This window comes from Phoenix dactylifera, chromosome 18 (assembly GCF_051530095.1).
Source record: "Phoenix dactylifera cultivar Ajwa chromosome 18, Ajwa_hap1_PhDact_Kaust_v1.1, whole genome shotgun sequence".
In the NCBI taxonomy this organism is placed as follows: Eukaryota; Viridiplantae; Streptophyta; class Magnoliopsida; order Arecales; family Arecaceae; genus Phoenix; species Phoenix dactylifera.
The window spans coordinates 9,412,059-9,438,333 of record NC_143207.1 but is presented as its reverse complement, the minus strand read 5'-3'; the positions used below and the strand labels follow the sequence as shown (position 1 = coordinate 9,438,333).

At 38.4% G+C, this 26,275-nt stretch overlaps 1 protein-coding gene across 25 annotated transcripts in view; it reads left to right on the top strand.

Moving 5' to 3' along the window:
- Positions 1–26,275, top strand: part of LOC103718236 (kinase superfamily protein) — a 94,197-nt gene that overhangs the window by 54,731 nt on the left and 13,191 nt on the right. For 12 of the 25 annotated variants that reach the window (XM_088714546.2, XM_088714545.2, XM_088714544.2 and 9 more), the window contains one exon: positions 9,075–9,156. The exons of 5 other annotated variants lie outside the window; for them this stretch is intronic. In XM_088714546.2, coding sequence (XP_088570672.2) covers positions 9,075–9,156 — 82 coding nt within the window. Of the gene's footprint in view, positions 1–5,068; positions 5,353–6,386; positions 6,522–9,074; positions 9,215–21,216; positions 21,655–26,275 lie in introns of those variants that run through there. 8 more of the 25 variants (XM_088714549.2, XM_088714536.2, XM_088714538.2 and 5 more) reach the window with 7 other exon arrangements.

Sequence of the window (26,275 nt, the reverse complement as noted above, 5' to 3'; positions counted from 1 at the left end):
ATTCTGAAGTCATTTATAGATTAAATATTTCAATTTTAGTAATGTAATTTTAATATTTTTTATTCATCATCAAAATATAAATGTGCACATACAAAATGTGTAAATCGTAGTGACTGCTGTACCTATAACCCTGATAGCTGCCATGTCATGCTGATCGTCCTGAGGATAACCTGTCCTGTCTCCAATTTTCAACTTCCAATCAGATCCATGTGTCCCTTGTATAACTTCTTAAGCTCTACAGGAAGTTTTCCTGTATTGATGAACTCAATCCTCCAAATGAAAATCTAGATCCCACACATTGTTTATAATTATGCACTTATATCATTTCCAAATATTTTGTTACTCTTGATTGTCTATCTTATCCCCTTCACCTGAAACCTGAAAGAAATTAACACATAGATAGCTTGCCAAGGTAGAAGAAAGTTAACTTAAAACTTAAGAACACAAGTGAAAAATCGTGAAAGTGGTTGTCTTAATGAAAACTTGCTAAAATTAAAGATTTCCACTTTAAATATGGGTTGTTGCAACATATATTACTCAGTCCTTTCGATTTACCGTGAAGTGCCTGCACGTGACACGTAGAATTGGGCATGGTTATGACGCTTAGATATGGTCATGAAAGAAGAAATTGTGAAAGATCTGAAAAGAATTGTACTTAAGATACATATTCACTCTCAGCTGTCATACCCAAGTGGAGCTTGCAACTCATGGGTTGGTGGTAGTTTGAAGCACGGCCAAAATTGTCCAGTGTACTGGCTTGGAAGAGCTTCTCCTGATACTTTCTACTTCCAGCAGTCATACCCAGCAGTCATAGTTTGCAACTGCTGGGTTGATGGTAGTTTGAAGCAGGACCAAAATAGTCGGGTCTATCTTAGAAGAACTGCCACCTAATATTTTCTAGTTTCTATGATTCCTCTCTATCGTCTTCGAAGAATCATCAAGCGTACTCTGTTTGAGAAATGTCTCCTAAACAATTTATTGTTTCCCAGATAATAGACCTAGGTTTAGTTGTTTTAGGTTTCCTGTTCAATTCTGTTGTCAAGTTTCCACGTGAACTCTAATTTTCTTTTTCTTCCTAGCAGAGTTCATCTCCACACAGCCATCCTTGTGGTTTTTGATTTTCAACACTTATCCTCGTAGTCTATAGTGTCCTTTGTCATTCTTGGTGAAACCTTCTAAGGTTTTAAAGCTCAGCTTTAGTTTCACTCCCTAGGGCAGAGTTTTGGTTCCGCCAGTTTTGGCAACTTTCCTTTATAGAAATCGAGAATGGAGGTGACTTCGCGACCTTTCTTGGTGAAGAATATTTTTTTCTTTCCAGCTTTGGTAAACTGAAAAGACGGGGCTGATTGGCTCGAAGATTGGAATGACCCTAAATGAGCTCCTTGGCTTTTCCATTCCTCGTGAGCCACTTATTTCTCCGAAACAAGAGATCAAAGTGATTTTCCTCCTTTAGTTTCAGAGTATTTTGTCCAAGATTTTAAGTATTTGTACTGAACCTTGTATTGGTTTTTTATCAAAATGGTACAATATCAGCACAGTCAATATGTATCGGTACTGAGAGAATCAAAATGAATGAAAAGCAACTGTGTGGACTGCTGCAATCAATATGTTGTTGATATTGACCGATATGGATTGATACAACGGTACATACAAGGCCACGCTTTCAATGTCCCAAGGCCCGTAGAAGCACCATCTTTCCATCAGTCCGGTACTGTACATATGGTACCATCCCATTCCATTGGTATTTGAAACCTTAGACTTTGGTGAAAATGGTTAAAATCCAAAAATAGTGAAAAATCGGGAAAAGAAAAAGATCAAGACGTTATTTCCCATTATTTGATTGTGCTTTAAGTTATATATGATCATAATTTATTATAGTTTTGGGTAGTTTCATGATTGAAATAGACTGTATTGAAGCTTAGTGCAATGATATTTACTTATTAGTAAAATACCAAATATCCTTCAAACAAGCATAAATTAATACAAGTTCAAAAGGATATATAATAAATGATATTCACCTGTTTAGTACCATATATTATTAGATTGAGGGTCATGCAAAAAATGATCATTATGGTTATCATCATCTTGACATGGATGGGTGTACTGACGGGATGAACATAATAATGAGATAGAAAGCTCACCACTAATCCATGTAATTATTGAATGCTACATTTATTTTTTATGAAAAATGTTGTTTTTTTCGAAATGTGTCAAATTTGTTTGTTTATGATAGTATGGGAAGCATTACAGTAAGGGCCATTATAAGGGCTTTGGCTTGTCAAGGACTATGTTTATCATGTATCCTCTCCTTTTAACTCGAAAAAAGGAAAAAAATTTCCATTGAAAATTGGTACCATATTAGCCCCTATATACTTAAATAACTTAACAATAATTATAAATGATAGATAACAGTAAATCAAAATTTTAACAATAATTATGACTAGTTTTGAAGGGTGAGCCTTGGCACAACGGCAAGGTTACATCATTTTGACCTAGAAGTTATGGGTTCGAAATATGTTAATGACCTCTCTAGGGGGTAAGGCAGTATATATCTGACCCTCCCTAGACTCCTTAATGGTGAGAGATTCACGCATTAGGTGCCCTTTATCCATGGTTAGTTTCGGTAGAAAGTGGCTGAAACCACCTAACAACCACAACCATCTAACCTTTTCCCAACTGTTTGGGATCGGCTTTATGAATCCTTATTTGCCAAGTTTTTTTATTTAGGCCACCTGTGATGTTATTTCAAGTTTCTCCATAATGCCTCACAACCTTCATCCATGTTTCTTTAGATCTTCCCTCTCCATTCTTATTATTATCAACATAAACCAAAGTACCTGTCATTCTTATTATTATCAACATAAACCAAAGTACCTGTCCTTACTGGAGCTTCCTTAGATCTTCAAGATACTTGTCCATACCATCTTAATCATTTTTCATTACTTCATCCTTATTTGATGCAGCTCATACAAATCGTCAGATATGTCCATTTCTTATTTTGTCTTTCTAGTTTTACTAGACATCCATTTTAACATTTTCATTTCGGCTACGCCAACTTATCTTCATGTACTTTCTTTATTGCCTAGCATTTTGAGCTATACTTGTATGGCAAGCCATACTGTTCTGTAAAATTTTCCCTTTAGTCTTCAAGTTATATGCCTATCGTGTAATATATCCAGATGCCTCTCTTCACTTCATCCAACAAGCGCTAATTCTATTACATATCTATCTTATTATTTTGTACAATAGATCCTAAATAAGAAACCTATCACTTTGTGGTATATCTTGGCATTAAGCTTAATTGTTATTAAGGTTCCCAAAACTGACACGAACCACCGGCTCGATGCATATTGTACTAAGCCAGTGTGGAACCTTGTCGGTATGGGGCAGTTCCGTTTAGTTCAAATGTATTTAGACTTGTTTGTTCTTGTGCAGATCCATTCTTACAAATATCAAGCACTTTCCAAATTAGCCTAGAAAAATAATTTTACATTATCTACATGTAGTATGATTTTTTTATAATTTCTACACTTCATTAAATAGTCGTAATTATTTTTATATAATAAACTATATTAAATTAAAAATATATTAAAATTGTTTTTAATTCAATAATGTAGAATTTTTACCGGGATGCTACATATATTTTTATCTCAGAGTATCATTATTTAATTAACTTTTTTGAAAAAGAGAATTTTCAGTATAATGCATACCTATAATCATGCTACTGATTTTACAAAATTTTTTGACAATTATTTTGTCTTTTATTTTTTAATCTAAAAATATATTTTTAATTTAAAAATTATAATTTTGGTACTATTGTGAAGATCATTCATAGAACTACAACATATCATAAAATTATGCCAAAATCAAAAATTTTGAGATGACTTCCCCCTATTTCTTCATTTTTTTTGGTAGATTTCAGCCTTTAAAAGAAAATTAGGAAATGAGGAAGGGGAAAGGGTGAGTATCTATTTTTAGCTAGGATCTGACTCAAATCTCATGAAATTCCATGTTTTCTCCTTGTTTTCAAGATTTTAAAAAATGGGGGAGAGATTGAAAAGGCACGGGATGCCTTGTTATCCTACCTCCTTTATTATTGAAGCTGGACCGGGGGGGGGGGGGGTGTGGAGACGAGATTGGAAAAAGCAGGCACCGAATCGGTGCGAACCGGGTAGTTCGCACCAATATCGCTTCGAATCACCCTGTTTGGAGTGCTTTACTTCCTATTTTGAACTGAAGGGGGGCCCGTCTCGGGTTCCCCTTGGTACGGTTCAGTATGTCCCAAACCAGGTGGTTCAGGCGGTATGGTTAACTATTATCCGGGCAAAAGATTTCTGGAGGTCTCCATGTAGCTAATTGAAATCTCTGCTTATCTTTCTATCACCTCATTCTTGGTAATTTCACTTTTACACTCTTTTCAATAAAACCTTTTGCCTAGCATTTGTCTTTCTTCTTTCCCTTTTTATATTCTTCTATCCTTGAAAGATGACCACCCACGTACGAGTCACACATTTGATTTCCTTTTTCCTTTATCAAGTTCAGAACCTAACGCTAAGCACCCTCTTTTGCTGTTTTTAAATCTTAAAGCTTACCCTTTTCTTCCTCCTTTCTCTTTTTCACATTTTCTTATTTTACCCTGACCTAGTTGCCCATGTATGGATCACATATTTCCTTTACTTCTGCTTTGAACCTAGTCACTCTTGTTCCTTTCCTTTCGCTTCATCAAGTTCAAAACCTAACCGTAAACATCCATTTTTTTTTTTGGTCTTTCTTCCTCCTATTCAACTGACATAACAAACAAATTTTCTTCATATACTTTCTTTTTCTTTTTCGTTGAAACTGTAACCCTTTTATTTTTTTTAGTTACCTGACCTATCACCTCAGTACCTGCAGTCACCTAAAAAAGTTCTTTTTTTTTTTTTACGAACTCTGATCTATGTTTCTTGACTAGTGTGTCTAGTACCATCTCTTCCTACCTAGCATGCTCGGCCAACTAATCTGCATTGAATTTACTAAAACAATATATCTTTGAAAATCAACTTATTTTATTTCTTCCATTTGCCGTCAGGTTAATGAATCCACTGCAACACCTTCCAGAATCATTTTTATTGAGTGGAATGAGAAAAAAGGGATAGTTATCCAGTAAAACCAATCCAGTGGGCAAATGTGCAGACAGGTTAATTGCATATTGGTTGCAATACTTTTACTGTAACAAAATTTTGTCAAGTCATAGTGCCTACACTTCCATTGGCTTAACATCCAAGATTATCTCTACAATCTTCCAAAGTTCAATTTATGCAACTTAGGACGGAGCTATACAACTGAATGAGGTTGCCATCATCAACTAAGGGGGTTTGTTGATCAATTCGGTACCATCCAACATGTTATTGTTAATGATTCATCAACTCATTATCTTCTAGGACACCTTCATTGCATATATGTTTGTATTTGGGTGCATCTTAAATCCTATTTATTCATTTTCTTATATATTGCCTCTTGCGATATGAAGACATTTATGTACATCCTAATGAAGAAACCAGTCCCTACTCGTAATTCTTATGAAATTCTCATTTCCATTAAAATTTTCAGCAAAGATAAGTAATAGATGATGATAAAGGCCATGACAGCAATTAAGCTTATGGTTTTCAAGGACATTAGAATAAAGAAGGATGTGTTTTGCCTCCCTTCTTTAATTTTTTCTGTGAAATCTAAGCAAGGAGATAATTTTAACTTGGCCATGTTGCTTTCATGAATTGGTATTATGGTGGTGGGAACATGGATGCTTATGCTTGTCAAATATTTGGAAGCATTATTAAACAACTAGAATGTGCTTTTCTATGATTCTATCTATAATGATGATGGGACAAATAAGTGAAGAAGTAACAGTGTGGCAGTTCTTAATTACTAGTTCAAGAGCATGGGAATTTGCCTCTCAGCATTGAAGGATGAAGTGGACAAGGGTGTAGCCAATTTCTGACAGGGAACACTAATTAGCTTGCCCACCCTGCATCCCTAAATGCAAAGCACCATAGATTATCTTAACTGGACACAAAACCCCTTTTCCTTCAATCAAGTAAGAATTTTCATCATTTTGAAGTGCTCTTAACACCGAAAATGCAGTGCCATATTGTTTCTTTGGCATAAGTTACAATAATCATAATGTTAATTTTAGATATCCCTTGCTAAATAGATTAGGGACAGGTTTCCTCAACTACATGAAATTCCTAGCATATACTTCTCAATGACCTATTCATATTTAAGTTTTACATGCGTTAATTGTGTGTCTAAAAATAAAAATGCAATCTTCTAGCATTGTAGCTAAAGTCAATGTAATCCAAATACTACCATGTCAAATATTTCTTGATAGAGATTTTTCCTGTTATCAGTAACTTTCGCAGGTGCTTTATGGCATTCTTGTCATTTAGGAAAACCAAGGATTGAGGTTACTATTTGGCTGGTTCATAGTGGCATGTCCATGTGTTGGCATCTGCACATGCTCTCCACCAAGGTGTGCCGTACCATCTCGAATCAGATAGTATAGGGCGTACCATATTAGATCGGTACTGGTAATTAGTACGGATGGCGTATCGACACTCAGTACGCTAAAAAAATTTCATACTATACCGTACCGAGTCACTGACATTTTGCTAGTGTGGCACTGGTATGGGATCCGGTACCGAGATAATGAACATTGCTCTCGATATTTTTTGCTGGTAGGTGAGAGACATGGGCACCAACATCTCAATCTTTGAGATAAACAACCACAATTTGCTTTTTTGATAATCCTAATTGTACTCCGACATCCTTGCAATTTATCTACTTAATAGCTTGCGGGCCCATATCATTGCTTATCTGTGATAAACGATTTTGACAACATATTGGACCAAGATTCGCTGTTTCGGTACCTGACCCCGTACCGGTGCGACACTAGCACAGTGTCGGTACAGTACGGTACGAATTTTTTTTGGCATACCGAGTGTTGGTACACCATCCATACCGGGTACCCGTACCGAACCGGCACGATACAGTACACCTTGTACCGTCCGGTTCAGGCCAGTACAACATACCATGTGTCTGACGTTTAAGCATATGTTAAGTTTTCAATTTTTTTTGAGAAACATCATTAAACAAAATTAAGTTCTGAAATCTTTGTGACAATAGAGTCGATAAGCTCTCAGTTGATATAGGTTGTTTATGCTTTATAGCATGGGATATGTAATCAGATCTTATGCTTGTACACTCGAGTGTTGAATGGGGTGTTAGAATGGTAGCATTGGCATGCAGTGGAAACCAGCTTACATATGATGTCTGATTTCAGAATAATGAATAATTTGGCAGGACTAAACTGCCACACCTCTAAGGGAAACAGAACCCAAGAGAAGGAAAACTTAAACCAATCCTAACAACTTTCTAGTTCCTATTTCTACCACTCTCTCTCTCTCTCTCTCTCTCTCTCTCCCCTATTTCTTTCCATCTCTCCCATGCTTCTCTCTCTCAATCTGTCACATGCATCTACATTAACATCAAATTTAACTCTCTCTCTTCCTGTCTTCTCCCCCATTTCCCTCTCTTACATTTTATTCAAACAATAAGAGAATAAATATGTTTCATTTTATTATTATTATCAAATCTGTAACAAAATGAAGGAAACCAAATGTAAATAAAACTGACAAAGGAAAAAATGGTAGAGTTAGAAAAGGAGAATGAGTAAGAGGATAGTAACTTCTTGATTGCATAAGTTGATTATCATGCATATGTTATTTGTTATTATAAATAATTATACATATGCAGGATTTCCTATTTTGTATTCTCTTCAAATTTTCTACTAAGATTGTTGAAATAAGACAATATTTTACTTTTTGATCAGCATTTTACATCAAAGAAAATTTTAAAATAATTAGTATGAGACCAGCTGTAAAAATTTGTACTATAAAAATTTAAATAAACATAACTTTTATAGAAAAAACATATGTAATTTTCTTAGATAAAAAAAATATTGTCCTTATGTTTGCCCCTCCTAGGGAATATTCCTATCTCCACCCCTGCATGTCCTTACCTACTTCATAAGTAGGTTGCTGCCATTGTTAGTTATCGGTACTGTGCAGCAAGGATCCTAACTTCTCACATTTGTGAAGCTTCAGATGTCATGGCATAGCTATGATGCTTATGTGTTTTATCTTTTCTATACTTTTTATCCTTCTTTTGAAATCCCTCATTCAATGCGCATCTTCTTCATTGTGTCAATAAACCAAAAATTATGGTGCTGCCTGTACCAGCCTTATACTGCTCACTACATACCATACAGTCGAGGAGCAGCATATGGCACCCCTCACAAAGATTCTGTAGGAAAACCAACCCTGAACTTACCTGCATCACTTGGTGCACTTTCTTTTTGTTGCTCATTTAAATCTGCTAGTGCCAAGCCAATATTCCACTATGTACTTCACTAGACAGTGACCATCATGGATCTATACCTTGATGTTTAAATACTTGATCTAAACCTTGTTAATTGAAGCTGAAATAAACTAGTAAAGTACTATCCTTGTGGTTTCATCTTCTGTATGTTTTTTTTTATGTAGAGTTGGCCTTTTCCACTATGACCTGCTTTCATGTGGAAAGGGAGTATTAATTTTGCGAAGGAATCTGAAATAATAATGTGTTCATAGCGCATATCTTTCTATGCATATGAAATTTACTATTTGTCTTAGAAAAATAAGGAATTTGTGGCTTCCATGTGATTGTCATGGATAATAATTATGATAAACTACTTACATGAAGAAAAGATGAAGGAACTCATTAGAAGTGTCAAACATGAAGATCTTTTCATTTAGCTTTTGTTCTTATCTGTTCCTTTGTTACATTGCTGAGGACAAAATTTTAGTTGATCGGTTGTATTTGCCATTTTTGTGTATCACGTTACCAGATTGTGATTGTTCTTGGAAATGGTGTATATGGATTCTAAAAATTTCTCCTACTGCATTATAGATACAGTTTATGAACATTTTCACCTATTTGTCTATATGAACGCGTGCTTAAGTTGACTAGTGATGTTTCTACATGTATTATGATGCTAGATTGAGATCATACATGGAAATGTGCATTTTGATTCCTGGGATCTCACCCCAACAACATCAGAATGCTGGCACCAAGTATCCAGTGAGCCTACTTATTTGTTCTGTGTTTCCTTTTTCGTTTTCATTCATGCACTATTTATAGATCCTTGATTTCTGTTTTCTTCTTTGCCTCTGCAAGATTATTATGTGAGGAACAGGTTGAGCTCATCCAAGGTTCGCCATACTGACCGTGCCGACGTATCGGTACAGTCCGGTACCGGTACCGAACTGAGCCGAACCGGTACCATACCGAAAGTGCCACAGCTATCTCCCGTGAAGAACACCCTGTACCTGTGTGAACCGGCTCGGTTGGCACCGATACAGGTATGCACCGGTGCGAACCGACCGGTACGGATATGTACGGGTGCGAACCGAGTTGGTTCGCACCAGTATAGGCCATGAACCGATCGGTTCCGACCCAGATTGGGTTAGAACCGATTTCAATAGCCGTACCGTACCAGTGCCTGTCGGTACCGGTATGGTACGGGCTGAACCAAGGTTCGCTGTACCGGTCGGTACCGGTCGGTACCGAGCGTACCGTACCCGTACCGATGGGTACCGGTATCAGTACACCAATGTCGGTACGGTCGGTACCGAGCATACCGTACCATACCGACACTCGGTACGTCTATACTAGTGCGGCACCGGTACGGGGTTCGGCACCGGTACGGCGAACCTTGGGCTGAACCGACCAGTACCGGTCGGTTCAGCAGACCATGGCTCATCCATTTTCAATAACCCCCCTTACCGAATACTTAAATAGGATTCATTTATTGTTGCTTTTCTTTTGATATTTTCTTTATCTATCTACTGCACTCTTTTGCAAGAGCTGGGCTCGTATTTAATGTTAATAAAGTATATTGTTTTCTATTTGTTGTTGCTAACTTACTAAAATTTTTGCCTTCATCTTATGCCAACTCTTTTAAGGATATCCTTTATTGCCCAGTCCTTATTTATAAACTTAATCTCTAAACACCATGTTTGGAGGAGCGTGTCTATAAGACCACAATGCAAGGTGGTTCGATAAATCTGATCTATGCATTGCACTGAGGTTGTTAAAGATAATTCTCCAAACATTTATAGTTATACATTATTTCCTTTTCTATTTTCTATGCATATTATTCCTGGAAGGATATTCTCGTTGTAATTTGTATAGCAAGTTTAGCAGCACTAGTACCTATGACCCATGCCGGTTAGGCATCGTGTTGGTACAACAAGGTATTGTACTATTACCAACTCACAGTGCATGGCACTATGATGGTCAGATGCTGCTACCCCCAAAATCTAGAGAGAGAGGGAGAAAGGGAAGCTTGGGGTTACCCGTAGGTGGTGACCTAGCGGCGGATGCCGAGGAGGCACCGTCAGAGGAGACGGTGACAGTGAAGGTGTTGCGATCATGGAGGGCTGCAAGCAAAGTTGACCAAGGATTTCAAGGTCTCGAATGGTTTGGAGTGGAAGACGTCGAGGATGGGGAGCAGGATGTTGAGATTCGCAATTCTGAATCGGATATTTGTTCTCTGATAGCACCTTCTCCTGTAGAGATTTCTTGATTTCGAAATGTCTTGAAGCCTTGAGTGGTAAAAAAAAAAGTGGAATGCTGTATTTCTGGGATTGGATTTCATATTCGAATGAAGCTCGTAATCATAAGAAAGTAGGTTTTTTAGATATGGGCCTAGCAAAAGAAAAATCGAGATAGGTTTCTTGAGGGAAAGAGTTAAATGGTAGGTTGAGGTGCCCAATCGAGGCAATTGATGGTGGCGATCGATGGTGATTGGCGGTGGTAGTTGTGGGAGATTGAGGAGAGAGAGGCGAGGAGAGGAACAAGAGAGATTGGGACTGAGGGTTCACTAGAAGACTTATATAAAGGTGGCTGATTTGGCTCAAGCGAACCATGTTAGTGTCGCCCAAAACCATGCAAAATTGATCAGTTCGACCCAATTTAGACTGGTATGGCCCAATTCACCTCCTTTCTTATTTTGAAAGCCCAAACTATCCCGATTTTGGACCAATTTGATTTTGTACACCTTGAACCACCCAGTTTAGGATGGTTCAATAGTTCTTGGCGTATTGTGTTTTCTATGGTATCTTGTTTTGCTCGTTGGTCAACAATTATATAAATATTTTGCAACCTAGATTTAGCTTGTGGCTATGCACAAGACTTTTCACTCAAACCAAATTATAATATGAGCTTACATAGGTTTTTGTTAAAGTGGCTACTAGCAACCAAGCAAGATATGAAGTGGGTTAATTATTTAGAAAGAAATAGTCATCATGATAAAAGGCTTGGAAGTGACTTTCCTCATGGGTTTAAAAGTGAAGAAAAATGGGTCTACTCTCTCTCAAGCACAAATTTACGATGCATGTATGTCACACCCCCAACCCAAATTCACGAACCGGAGGTCATGTCAACTGCCGCATACTCATAGGGAACCCTCCCCACAAGCATGCAGGGCTTCTCAACATGATATCATAAATATGCAGCGAAACAATTTAAATAATAATATGCAATCTTTCTTTCAATAAGTAGCTCAACATTTAAATGTCTCACGATTCTAACATTTTTCTAAGGTAAGAAACTCTAATCTAAGATCATCTGTGCCAAAGTTTTGCCAGTCGCTCTTCCATATTAAAAATCTCGATCAGGCTAGTTCTTCGGATCTGTAAAAACAGTAAGAAATCGTATCATGAGTTAAACAACCTAGCCAGCCATGATCACTTTAGCTAAACAAATCAGGCAATCAAATAGATAATAATTTACAAAAAATAAGCATATATGCAGTACTAATATACGAATCAAATCTTTCTCAAAATATTAAATTTTTGTTCATGGATTCAATTTTTTTCAAATATTCAATTTATTTTATCAATCCTGAGCTATGACTACATCTTTCCTATGGTAGGGTCATGACACCGACTAATTTTCTTGCGGTGAGCTACATATCATCTTGCAGCAAAGTCTTTCAGGATTGCATATTTGCTTGCGAGATGTCGCTCATCATCTTGGACATAACCTTTAGGATAAATCATGTGCCAACATATTAACCCCCCATTGGCGGGGTCCTCAATATAGCCAGGTCGAAATTCAAATAGTTCTAGGTTCATATTTTAGTTTTAAAATTATGCGGTGTCAAAATCAATCATATCCATAATAAGATCATACATCGTCATAATCTTCCTAAATAACATATTCCATAATAATATACTGATGCAGGCTGAAACCTACAAGTCTTGGCCAAACCAAAAGGATTCAACCAAGAAAAAAGATGATCCTAGGATGCCACTCAACCAGGGGCAGCGGATGCCACTCGACGCTACTAATCGCAAATGTCACTTGATGTGACCAAGCCACACGCTTGATTGGTAGGAGGATGCCACTCAACTCACAAAAGTAAGAAAAGCTTGCTGGAAAGGAATTATGAAAAATAACAACTCTCCTTTTTCATTTCATTCATGTACCAGTTTTATATGCTATCTTGAAACATCCCTCCAAGCATAGGTAAGACAAAACAATGCTGAAACACATTGATGGGAGTCTAGTTACATGTTCCAATATTTAGAAATATCAAAAGACACTTAGGAAAATGAAACTATGTGCCGGAAAAAGACCAAATTAAATGCACTTCGTTGGGCGCTGCTAGTCCAGACGTGCTGTAGTAAAAATGCCATAACTTTCTATAGGGATCTTCAAATGGCACGAGATCAGGTGCGTTGGAAACTACAGGCGTAGAGCTTTCCAATGGTATATGGCATGTTGGCTGATTAACCATATATTGTTTCCAAATTTAATTCAAAACCAACTCTGTCATGCTGCCAGGATCAAAGGACGACTCACTAAACACATGAGCCGACTTATGAAAGCAATGAGTCGACCTCTGCTACACATGAGTCGACTCATGAAAGCAATGAGCCGACCCCTGCTGCTCCTGCATCATTCTCCCCAGCTTGAAAAGAACTCGCCTTCGAGTTGGAATTCAGGTCTTCCCAAAGCAGATGATCCAGTTTCTTGAGCTCCTCACTTGAAATCCATGCATCCTTAGAATGTGGCTTTCCTTGCCAATGGACCAAGTATTGTGTATAAGTGCCATGCTGAGTCATGATAGAACGTACATCCAGAGCGTCAACAGACTCACGCGGAGGATTAGAGATGCGACACTCGAAGTCTTTTGGTTGAAACACAATCTTCTCCTCATCTCCATAATAAGGATAAATATCACATATGTTGAAGGTATGACCGATTGAAAATCCTTCAGGCAGTTCAATTCGGTAGGCATTTGGACCCAACTTCTTCAGAATCCGACAGGGTCCAAACTTTAACTGTTTCAGATTATTATAAGTATCTATAGAAAATCTATCCTTCCTCAAATATACTATGACCAAATCTCCTTTCTTGAACTCTAACTTCCTTCGATGAACATCAGCTTGTGACTTGTACATTTGAGTAGATTGCTGCAGCTGATGTTGAACTTGTTTATGGACCTCCTTTATGTGCTCAGCAAACTCTTCAGCTTCCATACTCACTCTTGTTTGATTTGGTAGTAGCAAGAGATAAAGAACATGACTTGGATTTCTGTCATAAACAACTTCGAATGGAGGCTTCTTCGTTGATCGACTGGCTGAACTATTATAAGCAAATTCAGCTTAAGGAATGACAAATTTCCACTTCTTTGGGTTTTCTCCCACTAAGCTTCTTAGTAAGTTCCCCAAGGATCTATTCACTACTTCAGTTTGTCCATCGATCTGAGGATGGTAAGCACTGGAGAATTGCAATCGAGTTTCCAAAAGTTTCCACAGCGTCCTCCAGAAGTGACCAACAAACTTTACATCACGATCTGAAGTTATGGACTTTGGAACACCATGTAGACGAACAACTTCTCTGAAAAACAAAGTAGCTATGTGAAATGTAATAGTAGAGCTCTTACATGGTATAAAGTGAGCCATCTTGGAGAATCGATCCACCACCACAAAAATGCAATCAAATCCATGCTGTATTCTTGGCAAACCAAGAACAAAGTCCATTGATAAGCCAGGGAGCATTAGGGACTGGTAAGGGCTCATAATGACCAGTATTTTGGACTCCCCCTTTGGCTTTTTGACATACAAGACAATTTTGCACAAACCGAGAAATATCACGCTTTAGGGTAGGCCAAAAGTATCGCATCTTCACAAGAGCTTCAGTCTTGTCCCTTCCAAAATGTCCAAGTCCGCCAGCATGTAATTCTGCAATAACAAATAATCTCCAAGATCCCTCTAGCAAACAAAGTTGATTGCCTTTGAATAAATAGCCATTGATCAACAAATAGTCTTTACTCTTTTCATATTCAAATTCTGCAACACCCTTTTAAAGAATGGATCTGCAACATAATAACCTGGTAAGAGATCAAAGCCAGTAATTTCATAAGAGAATGTTGTCAACAAACTATGCCGTCGACTCAAAGCATCAGCAACTTTGTTTGATGAATCAGCTTTATGGTGTAGAACAAAGAAAACTTCTCAAGGTATGATACCCAACCAGCATGGCGAGAATTCAGCTTCTTTTGGCCCTTCAAGAATCTCAAAGCTTCATGGTCGGAATAGAGCACAAATTCTACACTAATTAGATAATGTTCCCAATGCCGCAAGGCTTGAACAATTGCATATAGCTCCTTGTCATAGGTTGAATATTTCAGCTTTGCATTACTGAATTTCTCACTGAAATAAGCAACAGATCTTCTCCCTTGCAAGAGAACAGCTCCTATGCCAACTTTGGAAGCATCACACTCCACTTGGAATGTCTTAGAGAAATCTGGTAGTGCTAGGACCGGTGCTTGAACAAGTTTGGACTTCAACTCTTGGAAACTTCTTTCAGCCTCATTGGTCCATTGAAATTCCTTCTTCTTTAGAACATCCATCATTGGAGCAGCAATGGTACTGAAGCGTCGGATGAATCTCCTGTAGAATGATGCCAAACTATGAAAGCTTCTCACGTCAGTCAGACTTCTAGGCGTAGGCCAATCAAGAATAGCCTTTACCTTCTCGTCATCCATCTTCATACCATCTGCACTAACAACATAGCCTAGAACTACAACTTGATTAGTCATGAAAGAGCACTTCTTCAGATTCACATACAACTGGTTTTTATGGAGCACTTTGAGAACATTGGATAGGTGATTCACATGCTGTACACTATCCTTGCTGTAAACCAGGATGTCATCAAAATACGCCACAACATACTTCCCCATGAAGTTCTTCAAAACTTGGGTCATAAGCCTCATGAAAGTGCTGGGGGCATTTGATAATCCAAATGGCATAACCAGCCGCTCATACAAACCATCTTTGGTTTTAAAGGCTGTTTTCCACTCATCACCTTTTCTAATTCGGGTTTGGTGATAACCACTCCGTAAATCAATCTTAGAAAACACCTTTGCATCAGCCAACTCATCCAGCATATCATCAAGTCTAGGGATGGAAAACCTCTTGATTGTAATCTTGTTTATAGCTCTACTATCAACACACATTCTCCATGTTTTATCTTTCTTAGGAGTGAAAAGGGCAGGGACAGCACAAGGACTAAGTGATTCTCTAATCAATCCCTTTTGCAATAAATCAATGATTTGCCTTTGTAATTCAACATGCTCATTAGGAGACATTCTATAATGAGGCAAATTAGGAAGAATAGCACCTGGAATGAAATCAATTCGATGTTGAATGTCTTGAAGTGGTGGTAAACCAGCAGGAAGGTCAGCAGGAGCTAAGCCTTTGAATCTATCCAATAAGCCTCGAACTTCGAATTGAATCTATTCAATTCGATGCTGAATGTCTCGAAGTGGTGGTAAACCAGCAGGAAGATCCGGAACTTCTGTTTCAAGTTCTTCCTTTTTTTCTGCAGCAACTAGAGCACAAACAATACCATCTTTTTTGTAGGACTCTTCAAATTCCTTGTAAGATAATAAGCTGATTTGGTTCAAAGAAGGCACACTATTTGGAATGTCTTTCATGGGGTCAAAACATACTTCACTTTGTTGTGGATAATAGTGTAAGTGTTCTTCCTCCCATCATGATAAGCATTCCTATCAAACTGCTATGGTCTGCCAAGAAGCAAATGGCAGGCATCCATGGGCAGCACATCAAATAAATTTCATCTTTATACTTGCCAACAGCAAACTTTAGTTTGCATCTCTGAGTCACCATGATTTCTCCACCCTTTTTGAACCAGGAAACCTTATAAGGCTTTGGATGGTGTTCACAAGAAAACTTCAGCTTTTCTATCACTACTTTTGACACCATGTTCTCATAACTTTCCGAATCAATTATCAAGATGCACTTCTTTCCATAAGAAAGATAATAGTTTCGAAAAATGTTATGCCTCAGCCATCTATCAGTCTCTTGAACAGTCAGCACTTGCCGGATTACAAGACTTTGCGCATCACAATCACCTTCACAATATTCTTCATTAAGATCAGCCTCTGGTTCTTCATCATAAATTGGCTCTTCATTTTCTTCTTCCTCGAGATACAATTCAGCTTTCTTCTTTGGACATTCATAGGATCTATGCCCAGATTCACCACACCGAAAATATTTGTTGGAAGATGAATGAAACTTCCCACTCTCCTTACTCCCTCCACCCTGATGTTGGGTTTGTTTTTCAGAGATAGGAGCCAACTTCTTACCCTTCTCTTTCACCCCTTTTGAGCTTTCACCCTTTCGGTATGAACTCCATTTTATTTTCTCTTCTGCCTTCAATGCCTTTTGATATGCTTCCTCCAGAGAATGAAGCGAATGCATCATCAGCTCGCCTTTGAGGTTATATTTCAGTCCACTCACATATCTGGCCACTAATTGATCATCAGATTCTTGTAAGTTCACACGACTCATAAGCTTGTAGAATTGCTTTGTATAATCACCAACAGATTGCTCCACACGCTGATGCAACTGATGGAACTTTTGGTAGAGAGTTTGAGAATAATTCAAGGGAAGAAATTTCTCATCAAGCTTCAATTTAATCTCAGCCCAGGTATTGACTTTTGGGATTCCTCTTCGATCTCTGCTACGCTGATATTGTTGCCACCAGATTAGAGCATGACCCTTTAGCTTCGTAGCCACGAACTACACCTTTCTCTCGTCTATAAGAAATTTCCAATCAAAGAAAGCTTCTAAAGATGCCATCCAGTCACAATAGCCATCAGCATCAACTATCAAGTTTGCCATTAAAGTCTTGCACTTGAACTTGGATGCTTCGATCGGTATTCTCCAAAGCACGGGTCAAGCGTTCCATGGACCATTGATCAGCAACACCAGATTCTAGAACAGAACTAGAAGAAGATGAACGATTCTTTTGGCTGTGGTTGTTGAAGAAGATATTGTGTTCACTTTTTTGACTTCTATGGCTTCGAGTGGGTGAAGCTTGAATCCGCTGACAAAGTTTATTTACCATGTCTGTCAGTGCTTGATTCGATTCTCGTAATGCAGCAAGTTCAGCTTGCACTTCATCATGCTCCGTATCCCTATGACGCCGTGGAGGATTCCTTTGATGCCGTGGAGGCATTGTAGAGGACCCGAAGATACGAAGACGATCGAACAATTTCGAAATAAGGGACACCACTGCAGGAAAACCTGCTCTGATACCAATTTGATGCAGGCTGAAACCTGCAAGTCTTGGCCAAACCAAAAGGATTCAGCCAAGAAAAAAGATGATCCTGGGATGCCACTCAACCAGAGGTAGCGGATGCCACTCGACGCTACTAATCGCAGATGCCACTCGATGCGACCAAGCCATGCGCTTGATTGGTAGGAGGATGCCACTCAACTCACAAAAGCAAGAAAGGCTTGCTGGAAAGGAATTCTGAAAAATAACAACTCTCCTTTTTCATTTCATTCATGTACCAGTTGTATATGCTATCTTGGAACATCCCTTCAAGCAAAGGTAAGACAAAACAGTGCTAAAACACATTGATGGGAGTCTAGTTACATGTTCCAATATTTAGAAATACCAAAAGACACTTAGAAAAATAAAACTATGTGCTGGAAAAAGACCAAATTAAATGCACTTCGCTGGGCGCTGCTAGTCCAGACGTGCTGTAGTAAAAATGCCATAACTTTCTCTAGGGATCTTCAAATGGCATGATATCAGGTGCGTTGGAAACTAGAGGCGTAGAGCTTTCCAATGGTATATGGCATGCTGGCTGATTAACCATATATTGTTCCTAGAATTAATTCAAAACCAACTCTGTTATGCTGTTAGGATCAAAGGACGACTCACTAAACACATGAGTCGACTCATGAAAGCAATGAGTCGACCCCTGCTACACATGAGTTGACTCATGAAAGCAATGAGTCGACCCCTGCTGCTCCTGCATCATATACTATTCATCAAATTCATACCTTATGAATAATATCACTCAAAAGTCATGAATATAATAATTTTATAAATTGCTGATAAATTTAGAAAAAGCGAAACATTACTTACTCTGTGAGCGAATTCAAAGTATCAGTCCAATCAAAGACATGGGTTTCATCCTCCTAAATCACGAAATCGAGGCATCCCGGCAGCTGGAACTCCGACCAAGGCCTCAGGCCACTGCGGAGGAACAGTGGGAAGTCTCAGCAATAAGAACTGGCGGCGGAACCTGCCAAAAGAAGGAACAAAATCAGAAAAATCCAAAGAAAAACAGGAAAAAAAAAGAGCACCTGTTCTTCTCTGCCAAAATACGACGATCACTGGCTGACACCGAACTTCCAAAGGATTCGGAAGAAAGGGAGAGAGGTAGATTGAAGTTAGCTCGGTCCTTACTTGGTTCTTGACGGCGAATGGTAGCGGCGGCGGTGGCACGATGGCGACCAAGCTTCAAAGAGAAAATCGGCAAAGTACTCTGGCGATAGCTCCGTTTAGGCTTGAATCTCCGGTGGGGGGTGGAGGAAGGATGGTAGGAGCTCTAAATAGAGCTCGACTGTGACCAAAGTCCAACCCGGAGTCGGATTCTGTCCGACGAACTCGGGAGGAAGAAAACTCCCATCAGGAGTCTCTTCCTAGCTCGCACGTGCGCAGGACATGCATTATTTTTTGTTTGGGCCAAAATTTGGCTAGGCTGGTCAAGTGGACCGGGCCCAATCCACTATGTTTCACAATGTACTTTTGTGGCCTTAAGCTTTGTTAGATGTGATTATGCTTTGCATTTATTTGCTTTTTAGGAATTTTACGGCTGTGGATCTGAGACAATATTGGGCAGCTCATTTATTTTCCTTCATACTTCCCATACATGAGAGGCTTTTTGAGACGCCATTGAGTTGTGTGAGGTACTATTTTGACTTTGGAGATTGTCCTGTAACAACAGGGCTGGGCATACTGAACTCTTGTTCTGGGATCTGGAGGGTCTGTTTTTAATTCTTATTAGTGGAAAATTATCTCTTTTGTCCCCATGGTTGTAAGCAGGTTGTCAAACCACATAAATCATCCATATCTTTTCTTTTTATTTTCCCTTTATTTTGCTAGTGTATGTCTTGCTATTTGTGTATTGTGCATATCGTGCTAATATAGGTGATCTATCCACTGCATGTCTCATCATCTGGTATAATAGTAGGTTCGGTCTATAAGCAAAATTATGATCTTCAAGTTTGAGTTGGATAAATTTGATGGAGCAAGGAATTTTGTTCTGTGGCAGAAAAGAGTGAGGTCATTCTGGTTCATTAGGGCCTTCATATGGCATTGCTTGGGAAGGATCACAAGCCTGCAATGATGAGCAATGAAGATTGGGCTAAGTTTGATAACAAAGCTTTGAACTTTATTGAGGATGAAACTACTGTAAACTTGTAGTTCCGGTTGAAGAATTTGTACATGACAAGCCTCACAAATAAATTGTATTGGAAGGGGAAACTTTGTAGGCTATGCATGAAGGTTGGACAATTCTCTATCACATGCACAGTTAATAATAGTCAATGATCATGTCCTATGCCCACCTAGTGGTGGAGCCAAGAGTTTCATTCAAGGGGGATAACAAAAGAAATCCTGTCCAAAGATTATAACCATTTGTATACAATTATAACATGCGTTGATAAATTACACAACTCTTAATCCTTTTGTGAACTTGGGATCTAGATAGCAAGATAGCTGTGCAACCCCCTTCCCCCCTCCTTCACCTCTGTTTCTAATTAAATTTGAAATGCAATAGCAAAATCTTATTTGTGAAAGAGTAAAGTAGATGAAACATAGGAAACATGGTGGTTATTACCATTACTTGCTCAAAGGTGCAAATTGTCCTTATATGAAAATAGTGAGATAAATATGTAATCAATCATAACCATTGATACAAATATGGATCGTTGTGCTTGTTTGAATAGATTTTCTATTGTTTATAGTTAATGACAACATGCATCTGCGCAGAACCCATCAAACTCATGAAAGAATCCTAGAACTAAAGTATGTATTCTTATCCATATTTCCAATTTCTCATGCAATCTGTTAATGACCAAAAATTTAGAAGATGTGGAGGCCAAAAGATGTTGGTTTATAATATAAGACATACACCAACTCCCTTGTGACATGTGGCAATCGAGCATCCTTTTTACCAAGATTGGGCCTCCAAGCATTTTTGCTATTAGTCTTATCTTTTTTGCATTCATATATCATAATGTCTTGTTTGTAGTGCCTAGCATGTGGCAATAGTCATCTCCCTGCTTATCCCTTTTCCTCTCTTTTCGCAAGAAGGGTGCATGAGTCTCCTCGTATGCCTTGATTTTGATCTCCATATGGTCCCTTATCCGATATATCATGTGTGCCTAGCTGAGAGTCAAACTTTCCATAGATGTGCTCTTTGCTCCCTGTGGAGGAGAGGACAAGACTAAGCATCATGGGCAAGCTTGTTCCCATCAACAAATTGTTGAGATGCATCGGTGCATCTACATTCTGGTGTTATATTTTCCTTGTTGAAGCCTAAAATGACAAAATTGCATTTTGGTGTTATATTTTCCTTGTTGAAGACTAAAATGACAAAATTGCATTATGGTGTTTCTTTCCTTGTTAAAGTCTAAAAAGACACCTACTTGCTGGTCTTCTTTCCTTGTTTAGCCAAATTAATTAGCCCTTCCAAGTTGAAATCTTTTCCATTTTCATTTATGTTATTATTTGATGCAGTGATGAATCTCAATCTTTGCTGTTGGGGAGGAGGGTTATTCTTACTAATGAAGCTTAGTCTTGTTCTTACCTTCAATGGGGAGCGAGGAGCTTGTCTATAGAAAGGCTGACTGCTAGCTAGGTCTACACGAGATTTGGGACAAGGGAACACATGGAGATTGGAATTGAGGAATACAAGGAGATTCATGTGCTCTTCTTCTAGAGAGAGGGAATGGGATGAGCTGGGAGATGACTACTATACATGCTAGGCCCACATGGACATGACATTATGATATGTAAATGTGAATGGGCAAGGATTCTGATATCAAAAATGCTTTGAGGTCCGGTCATGGTAAGAAGGATGTTCAATTACCTCATGTCATGAGGAGGTTGGTGTATGATTTTTATTATAACCCCATGATATATTACATTGATCCCATGAACAGCATATTTGGCAAATAACTTTTGTTTGGTACTATGGTTGGGCCCCTAACATTACTCTTTAACTCGCAGACAAAAAGCATAACAAAGTTAAGATAACATTAATTTGTCCAAATAATATATCCCTTTAATAAACCACTACTGTTTTTTTTTTTGTTTTTAAGGAGAGAGAGGAAACTAGGTCCCATAGGAAGAAAAATTTATATAGATAAAAATATCTAGGATGCATTGCTCAAGATTTCCACCCAAAATATCCCTATGTGACTGATGGGTGGAGCCAGAGCGAGTCAAGGGGGGCAATTGCCATTGACATCTAGATGTCCGGTGGTTTAGATGTCTAGTGCTTTTGGTCACAGAAAGATATGCTTAAAAAAGGGGAAATCTGGATAAAAATGCCAACTCAGTTCTGGGATTGTTCTGAGAAGTTCATGGGTTCTATATTGATGCACATTTTCATTACCTTTAAATAAGCAAGAGCAAATCTGCTCAAACAAGCTTAACGGCCTATATTTGTATCATATGATTGATTAGAAATTTATCTCATTGTTTTCATGTAAAGGAAATTAGCCCCTTTGAGCCCGTAATTGTATAACCACTGTACTTGCATGTTCTACTTATTACTCTACCATTTCCTAAATAGGATTTTGCTATTAGATCTCAAATTTAAACAGATACTAAGAGTTGGTTGTGCAGTGATCTTGCTAGCTGAATCCAAAGTTCGTAAAGGGATTAAGAGTTGTGTTATTTGTTAATGCATATTATACTTAAATGCAATTTGTTACAATCTTTGGACATGATTTTCTTGTTTCCCTCTTGAGTAAATTCCTTGCTCTTCACCAATGAGAGAAGAAAAAATTCCAATCCTAAAGGAACTAGTGAAAATTTTGTCACTAAGGATGCACCAAGAAGAAGGGGAACATCCAAGGAACAAGGGGGAGACTGCAGAAAATTTCAGTCCAGGTTCGAAGAGAGGAAAATACAGTGCTACTTTTCAAGAAAGTTATTCCAAATTAGATTGCGAGAAAAGGAAAAAATGGCCCAAGAAGCATAAAAAGAAGGTTGATCAAGTGATTGTGGCCAGGGACTTTGAGCATGATGGAGATGTTCTCACTGTTTCTTGAAGCACTAAATCTCTCTGTGACTTATAGATTATAGGACTATAGTAGATGTTCTTGTTATATGACTTCTAGATCCTACACATAGGACTATAGTAGTGGTGACCACACTACATATAAGATTATAGGAATGGTAGCAGTAAAAATAAGGATGTCTGATGGAATGGTGAGAACATTAACAAATGTAAGACATGCTTCTAGTTTGAGGATGAATCTTATGTCATTGGGGGTGTTAGATTCCATTGGTTGGAGTATGCAGTATTGGCATCAGAGGCAGAGCAAGGGCACTATGATTGTGATGAAAATTAAGAAGGAAGGAAATTTATACCTACTGATTTGGTAGGCAGTTGCTAGTGGTGCGGCAATCACATCCTCTAATGATGATAAGATTGATTCTTCTGATTTGTGGCACATGAGACTGGCTTGATGAGTGAGAAGGGGATGTTAGAGTTGCTTGAAAGGGGAGTGCTCAAAGGAAAACTTGCAAGACAAGCTTCTGCAATTTTTGTTTGTTTGTAAGAAATGCAGGGTGAGTTTCATATCCTCTACACATGGGAGAAGAGGATTCTTAAGTGCAAACGTGCTATGTGTGGGGACCAAACCCAGTGTTTCTAAAGGTGGTACATGGTACTATGTACCTTTCATTGATGACTTCTTTAGAAAATGTTTAGGTCTTCATGAGGAATAAACATTCACCATTTCCGAGCATTAGAATGTGGAGAAGTAGATTGGCAAGCAAGTAAAGGTATTGAGGACAAACAACTGGTGTATTCACTTCAGAAGAGTACAAGAAGTTCTATAAGAAAGGACTTGTTCTTCATCTTACAATAACAGGGACAGCACAACATAATGGGGTAGTTGGGAGAATGAACAAGACATTGCTAGAGAGCGCGCCAGGTGCATGTGGTTATGTACAAGCTTAGCCAAGGAGTTCTAGGTAGGGGGAGTTGACATGGCATGTTATTTCATTTACGAATCTCCTACAACTATTGAACTCAAATTACTGGAGGAGGTCTTGACAAGTAAATAATTTGATTATTCTTCACTACATATTTTTTTTGTCCTACATATGTGCATATAAGGAGGGGCAGCACACCAAGTTGGATGCATGGTCCAAGGCATGTATGTTTCTAGGGTTTAGAAACACAGTCAAAGGTACAAGTTGCGGAACACTAACTCCAGGAGAAAATTATCAGCAGGGATGCATTTGATGAGAAGTCTACTTTGAACAAATAACATGACATGAAGATTGCTAGCAACAAGGATACATGGAGAATACTTTTACTATGGAGCCATGTAAGAAGACAGTTAAACAGGTGGAAGCAAGAAGTTCATAATGTTCTATATGGAAGGTAGAGGATAGCAGGAAGAGGATAGCACTTCATGGGATTAGGCCTGTTAACGAGCCGAGCTGAGCCCGAGCCTGGGAGGATCGAGCTCGGCTCGTTTCATATAAGCTCGGGCTCGGGCTCGGTACCGAGCTCTGTATCGGGCTCGAGCTCGGGCTTGCTTGGCAAAGCAAAGGCTCGGGCTTGAGCTCGTAAAGCTCGTTTCAATTACGAGCTCAAACAAGCTCGGGCTCGGGCAGTGTTTATATTCATTGAGAAGCCGAACAGCATTATTGTGCTTATGTTTCCAGTGTTTTACAAGGTATGCCAGCTGAGAAGAACCCTTCTCAGCATTATCGTGTTTCCAGTGTTTCAAATCCACAACAGAAGGGTCGTCCTTGATCGTAACATCCCCCAGCATATCCTGATTCACACCAGGTCTTTCCATGTTAAACTGCTTCCTGGCTTCATTCCCAATATCATCAGGCCATATAGAAGGCAAGACATCCATGTCTGCTTCTTCAATAAACTCACCTTCCAAGTCCCATCTTAAAGATAGTGTAAAACAACTACACAGTTGCATCAGTTTATCGCTTTTAACATTATAACATATTAGCTCAAAGCACAAAAAGTTCTAGGCATCATCTCATCAGCATAACCTATCGCCACTGACAGTAAAGTAACATTCAGGCATTCAGCTCAGCATTATACTCAACATTCAGCAAAATTCGGTTGCAGTACAAGTGGACTTTCAATGGACATCAGAGCAGTGATATTTCAGCTGTAGCTTGGTCTTGACTCTCCTTCAAAATACATCAACAGGGCAAAAACTAACATAATACACTGTTAGAATTGATATCAGTAAGTTTCATACAACATGGAACGAAAAACAAGAAAGAAAGAAAGAAAGAAACGAAATTTATTCATACCAAAGTGAGTAATGATGATTGATATCAGTAAGTTTCATACCACCTTCAGTGAGCCAGTATTCAGGCACCATTGCTAAATAAGTGAAGTTCCAATCGGTGTTCCAGCTAATAGGCCTAGCTCCTGAAATTGAAAAAGATCTTTAAAATTTAAAACCCAATTCCAGCAATTACATGTGATTTTTTAAATTCATGATGCCTTTCCTTTGATCTTATAATTTTGGAAAATAATCACCAGATTATGCATCAAAAGTAGGGAACAAATTCGGCTGTTCAGTTTCACATAAATTACAGCATCTGTCTCTGCAGAAAAAGATAAATTACAGCATCTGTCTCTGCATCCAATATTAGTACAATAATACAACTGTAAATGATATTGTTCGCATGAAATTGTCAAATAAAAACAAAGACAAATGACCAACGTAGATGGCAGCAGCACTTGGGATATCATTCATGCGCAAAGCCAAATGCTAAATGAAGCATTACCTTGAGTAGAATAACAATAAGGTACCTCCTGCTCATAGGTGGATGAACTTGGACCAAAATTTCTTTGCGAAGAAATCATATGATCTTTATCTGCACCACTAACTTCGTCTTCAGCATTGTAATATGGACGTCCACTTGTACCATAAAATGACGACCCAGAACTAAAGGATGTAGAACCATGAACATGACTAACTTGTTTCTGTTGATCCATCAAGCGGGCTGGCAATTGTTGAAATGGTCACAGACAAAAAAAGAAAATGACAGCAAGCCCTGTCACAGATAAAAAAGAAAAGAATTAACCACATCCAAGCACAAAGGCAATGACAATCAAAGAGAATTTAAATGGTCTAAGTGAAACCTCAACAAACTAAAAAAACATCCCATACAAATCAAGTTCTACAAAAGAGTTCAAGAAACACAATAAACATAATAAATCTCAAGTTCTCAAGTAGTCTAGTTTAGACCAGTCTCTGTAGACTCTGTGTTCCATTGCATAAACTCTTCATCAACCTATAAATTAAACAAGAAACCAAAAATTATAAATTAAAAAACTAACTACTAAAAGATATATTAAATACTATAGTATAAATGATACTTACATTTGATGACTGCTCCAATCCAAGCTCATTACGCAACCAATCTCCAGTACAAATCAAAGCTTGTACAGTCGCAGGCTTCAAAGAGCTACGATATTGATCAAGCACTCTACCTCCAGCACTAAATGCAGCCTCTGAAGCAACAGTAGTAATAGGAATGGATAGTATGTCCCGAACCATCTTTGATA